The sequence below is a fragment of the Guillardia theta genome (genome assembly GCF_000315625.1).
Source record: "Guillardia theta CCMP2712 unplaced genomic scaffold GUITHscaffold_2, whole genome shotgun sequence".
NCBI classification, from domain to species: domain Eukaryota; class Cryptophyceae; order Pyrenomonadales; family Geminigeraceae; genus Guillardia; species Guillardia theta.
The window spans coordinates 28,876-34,875 of NW_005434672.1; the positions used below are offsets into that span (position 1 = coordinate 28,876).

Sequence of the window (6,000 nt, forward strand, 5' to 3'; positions counted from 1 at the left end):
GAAGAAGCAGAAGGAGGGGAGGGAAGTGACCTCGATACTGTCTCGCTGAGCTATGGCGTCGCAGAGTAGTTTGGACAAGAGCTTCATGTCCCACTTGCAGTTGGAGCAGAGACGCGAGGCGAGGGCAACGCTGCTGCTGAAAGCTGGGTCGGACTCATTCTTGTTGCGCAGAAGCTGCAGAGTCTTGTTCCTCTGGTCTTACAGTCAGTTGAGGGAAGAGGGAGGGGAGGAGGGAGGAGAGGAGGAGGTGAGCAGCCACACGGAGAGGGGAGGAGTAGCTGAGCACGAGTTGATGGCCAGGAGGACAGAAAGAGGAGATGGACAGGAGGAGAGGAGATGGACAGGAGAAGATGGAGAGGAGGGGGGCATTAGTAGAGACTGAAAGCACCTGTTCAAGCTTGCTGAGCTTCTCCGACACAGACCTTGGAACCTCGGCCATGGCCTGCACGATGCTTACAATAAGATCGAGCAGCAGGAGCAGCAGGAAAGCAGAAGGAGGAGCAGGAGCAGGAGCAGGAGCAGGAGCAGGAGCAGGAGGCAGAAAAAGGGTAACCTCTCTGCCAGTTGAGAGCTGACAGAAGTGAACATCTTCTTTGTTGTCGTCCTTGTCAGTTCGCAGGAGCAGCGCTTCCTTCACCGAGGTCTTCTCTTCTTCCTTCTCAAGAACGTGAACATTCCCACGAAACTGTACAGCCGCCTGCCCGATGTCAAGTTTCGGCGGCCTGCGATGATCCAAAGCTCGCTTGCTTGTCTCCTGCTCCCCCACTCCCCTCTGCTCATCTCCTTCCAAAAACTTTTCCCCTTCCTTCACAGTCGGGGTCGTCTGCCATTTCAAGTTCAACGCAAGCAGTACTCGAATTGCATCCTTCTCCTCCCTCTTTTGCTTGTTTCCCGCCTGCCCATCCTCCCCCTAACCTCCTTCCCTCCCTCTATTTCACTCTCAGCTACTCCATCTCTCCCTTCCTCACCTTCTTCGATGGTGTTCCTTCTGTCGTGAGCATGGACCAAACAGGAGCAACGTATTGGAAGTCGGAAAAAATATCTTGTTTGCTCCCTGCCCCTCGTCATTTCGCTCCCCCCCACTTCTTCCTCTACCTCCACTGGCATCCTCGTCACTCCGCAGGTAGTCCATCACTTCCGACTGGTCTCATCAAATCAGAGCACCACCACCACCACCACCACCAGGAATAAAAAGAAAGGGAACAAGAATAAGGGCAAGAAGGGGAAGGAGAGTAGACGACAAGAGGGAAAGCAGCAACAAAGTTGATTTTTCGTGTGCGAACACAAGGCAGGAGGTACCGTAAAGTTTGAGGAAAAATTACTGATGTCGTAGATATCACGGACCCGAGGCTTGAAAGGAGGATCCTCCTGTCTTCCGGTCATCTCCCTTTCCATATCACATCACGCTGCTCAGCTTGGACCCACTCCCTCCTCTCAATCTCCTCATCCAACCCGAACTGCTTTCACCCAACTGCTTCGCGCATTCTCTCTCCCTACTCCCCTCCCAAAATTTCCTCTTTCTGTCACAATCCCCTCCTCCTCTCCCTCCCTCCCTCCCCTCCCTCTCTCTCCTCTCCTGCCTACTCCCTCACTCCTCTCCTCGCTCCATCTTCCTTGGTTTTCACCTCCATGCTCAGCAGTCGCTGCCATCTGACAGGCTTCAGCCATTCGACGTCCTTCCACTTCATTGCGATCCGGGTCGCCTCGTCTCCCTGATGTAGACTATCAGTCACTTCATAGGTCAACCAGCAGGTTGCTACCGCATTGATGTCTTTGTCCAGCTGTCCTATGCCAAGTCTTTTGCTACTATCAACATGCAGCTGAAACAAACATCAATCTTCAGCTCTCCAACCCCCCCCCCCCCACACACACACACACACACCTCCTCCTCCACACCCCCCTCCCCCCATCTTTCATCCTCTTCCCTCCCTCCATCTATCCATCCATCCATCCCTCCTCTCACCAGGCCCCTTATCATGCTCTTCGCCTCCCTCGAGATATTCTCGGGGAACTCGAGCGGTTTGGTCAGCAGCGCCTCATAAGCTTTCTTTGTGTTCTCCTGGTAAAAGGGCGGCAGCCCCACCAGCATCTCGTAGACGAGGATCCCCAACGACCACCAGTCTGCCTCCTTCCCGTGCCCCTTGTTCAGCAGGATCTCTGGTGCCATGTAGTAGGGCGACCCGACCATGCTGAATGCACGATCGTTCCTGCTGTGCTCATCCTTGCTGTGTCCGAAGTCAGTGAGGCGGATGTGGCCCTTGTCGTCGAGCAGGATGTTCTCAGGCTTCAGGTCTCGGTAGATGATGCTCATCTCATGAAGATACTCCAGCGCCAGGATTATCTCAGCAGCATAGAAGCGAGCGCGAGGCTCCGAGAAGACTTTCTCCCGTGCGATGTAGGAGAACAGCTCCCCCCCGTTGATGAAGTCCATCACAAGGCACAGCCTGTCGGCTGTCTGGAATGCGTAATGAAGCTTGACGATGAAAGGATGGTTCACAACTTCAAGTACCCGCCTCTCAGCCTTGGTGGACTGAACGAGCCAACGTTTGTAGACCGACTTGTCGACGTTTATGATTCCTCGCAGGTTCTCGCGCTCCTGAAGCTCTCGCTCAAACTCGGCTCGGTTCCTCTCCTTGCTCTTGAGGGAATCTTTCGTGATGATCTTCATCGCATAAATCTTTCCGGTATCAACCTTTCTCACCTGCACGAGAGATACGCATGTCAGAGTGAAAAACAACATGTCAGAATAAACGGGTTCGAGACCTGCAGGACTTTTCCATAGGCTCCTTTCCCGACGATGCTCAAGCACTCAAAGTCGGAGATGGCAACTCCTTCTTCTCCAACCCCAAGGAAGCCCTCGATTCTCTTCACCCATTCTAGGAGCTACACGATTCATCGTATAAGCCCTTTGGACCAAAGCAGAAGCACAAGAACGAGGACAATGGAAACATTACCACTGGTCGACTTGGTGCCTCTAAAAAGTATTCCCTTCTCTGAGGATGGAAAATACCTGTTCCGCAACAGTTCCAAGTCAAGCACCACACATGTGCGCAGCTATCACAGCACGGCAATGCGGAATCATTTATGACGACACAGATGTTAGTCATTCACACAAAGATCATCACCAATCGTGTTCAGTCTCCTTGTATGCTGGGAGGGCAGGTGAGAAGGCAACTGAATTCAACGGCATTCTAATTCACCTGCTCCGCTGTAGCTAGAGAACACTCAGCGAGCTCGATAACTCCCTTGGGCCTGACAAACACACAAAACTGTCAATAAACGACGATCCCAGGATAAGTGGCTACCGCCTCTTGTTGATGAAGTCTTTCTCATCTGCCCAGTAAACCAAGAGACCCTCGTAAAGAACAAAATATCGCTGTAGCACAACTAAGAATGGACAATCACGATTCCAATGAGACGCACTTGCTGCCATCGCTTCATGATTCTGATAGCAACACTCAAAATCAGATTTCAGACATTCAAACAAGTTTACAACAACCTGTTCTTGCCAAGTTTGGACAAATATCCCCTGTCACCAAATGCAGTAAGCAGATCTACACAAGAACAAAAGATAGCAAATTCTGACTTAAAGAGAGCTGGACGATCTCGCGGAAACTCGTTGGAATGCGACCCTCCAGACGCGCTGGTTAACTGCTCGAGAGAATTTTCAAGGAGTTGGTTAAATTTGGCTCCGAGTAGAAACGCGAAAACTGAGAACGATGGAGGGTGGAGAGAGGAAGAGTTTGTGGGAGGAGGGGAGCACGATGCTAGGAGAAAGGAGAGAGCATCTACCTTGGGCGAGGACATCATCTTGGTTAGCGGACTTGTAGTTTGTGTTCCCTGTCATATTCAAACGCTTACATCACACAAAACAATCTTCGTCGCTCCCAACCTCCTCCTGACTTCTCCTCCCTTCATTTGATCTGCGGTTCCTCGGGTCGAACCCTCCCCATCCTGGCATCGGAGGTAAGTCCCAAAGAAATAGATCTGAGTTTCGTCCTTACCAACGTGGAAGTCCATGCTGTCCCGCTAGTTGCAGCAAGCACTCCTACATTGGTAGACGTCAGAGAGGTGTCAAAGTACTTCAGACTGTGCAGTATCCATGCAAGCTGACCCCCTGACAAAGGATCCATCATAGCACACTGATTCAGTAGCCACACAAACAATCAATACCAAAGATCTGGACAGGTACAAAAGCCAATACATGCGATTCCGGTGTTTTGCATACCAAACGTCATTGTTGAATTTTCTCCCTTGGCCAGAAAAACAAAAATTGCACTAATACAGGTTTGAATACATTCTATCATCCACAATTTGTTTGCCATTTATCCAGGATTCTCTTCATGACAATATTTCTGTCCGTCTCCTACATCTATATTCTTCGATCCTTGTTTTGGTGTTTGAATATCCTTCCTTGTTGATCTACCCGCTGGCTTCCACATCTTTTCAACTGGCATTTGTTCTCGTGCTTTCAGCATGATCAAAACTTCTCATCTCCTGATCTCTTCATCCACTCGTCGCCTATCACCACATCTTCGGTCCTTCGCAACTGCACCATCGCTTTCTTCAAGCTCAGCAGATCGAGAACAAATCCGTTCATCCCCCTCATACCCGGCCCATACCAAGTTCCGAACTGCGCCGGGCCCGGGCCCGGGTCACCCGCTCCGAGTCGGACTGATGATCGGATGATCGGAGTTCAGCCGCGCGGCCGGGCCGGGCTGAACCAAACCCTGGTCAAGTTGATTGAAAGTGCCGACTACCGCACAGTGCCGGCGGTTCAGTGACGGTCAGACTGGTCGGACTCCCGCCGGATCGTCGAGCCCGGCCGACGGTCGTCACTGAGGCTGCCCGGGCTGGCGCGGCCGCAAGTTGGGCGCCCGCGGCCCCCGCCGGGCCGCCGCGAAGCGAACGGAAACTACGGTACTCACTGCGGCTTCGGGAGCCTGAACGGTCCCGGCGCCCGCGGCGGCGCCTCCGAGGCGGCCCGGGGGCGGCCGCCGCCGCCGGCCGGGGGGCCCGGCCGCACCCGGCGGCCCGGACCGGGACTGCCAGGGGAGGCTCAGTGAGTCAGTGACTCAGCGCCCTGCGGGGGCTGCCGCACTGCGGCCTGCGGCGCGGAAAGCGGCCGCAGGGTGAACCGGGGGCCGCCCTCTGCATTCCATGGCATTTACTAATGCCCAATTATAAATTAATATCCTTTTAACAAACACTTGTACCTGTTAATTTGATCATAAGCATACAGTTTTTAGTCAATTTTGTACCAGGATGATTTGTACCACTCAGTACTCTTTTATATTTGTTTTAAGCATTTGAGTTCCGGCTTACACGCCTCTTGGCTGCTCTCTACCCTGTGTACCGGTATGTTTGTCTGATGTGGAGGGGGTAGGGTTATTCGTATATTTCGATACACGCTCATGAAATCTTATTAGTGTCAGCCATTGACGAGTGTAGTAAATCCAGCCAATAAGTATTTTTGTTTTCAAATCAAGGAGTCGTATGCCAGCTAGCAACGGCAATCTTTTTTTTCTACACCGGTTGTTTTATATGGATACCTACCCTATGTCTATAGGGTGCCACCGAAACACAGGTCCCCTTGCCCCCGATCAAAGAGCAAATAATTTTCATTAAAAATCCTGAGATCTCCATTGCAAGTATCCCTCCCCTCCTCCTTCCATGCTCTTCTCCCTCCCTCCCTCCCCCCTGCTCCCCTCCCTTCCTCCCTGCTCCCTCCCTCCCCCCTGGTCCCCTCTCTCCCCGTTGCTTCCCTTTCCCTTGCGCTCCAGTTATAGACACCAACAAATGAATCTTCACCGTCGTGTATCAGCAACAAATGGAATTCAGAGAAGGCGAAGGCAGGAAGATTTCGATACATTCTTGGAGCAGGAAGAGACTTGTGATGAGTCAAAGACACCTCAAGATTTGAAGCTTCGAATGATCCTGCATACGTCAGTTGATGATCGAGACTTGCCCAGGATGAACTGGAAAAAGCCAAGCAGTAAT

General features: G+C 52.0%; 1 protein-coding gene across 1 annotated transcript; it reads right to left on the reverse strand.

The window, feature by feature from the left end:
- Nucleotides 1-1,786: 1,786 nt before the first annotated feature.
- On the reverse strand, nt 1,787-2,817 carry GUITHDRAFT_63150 (hypothetical protein; the record flags this gene model as incomplete). Its single annotated transcript, XM_005841605.1, has 2 exons — nt 1,787-2,614; nt 2,764-2,817. Coding segments are annotated over 2 exons (882 nt in total), but the record flags the coding sequence as incomplete, so codon positions are not given.
- Between the last annotated feature and the right edge of the window lie 3,183 nt (nt 2,818-6,000).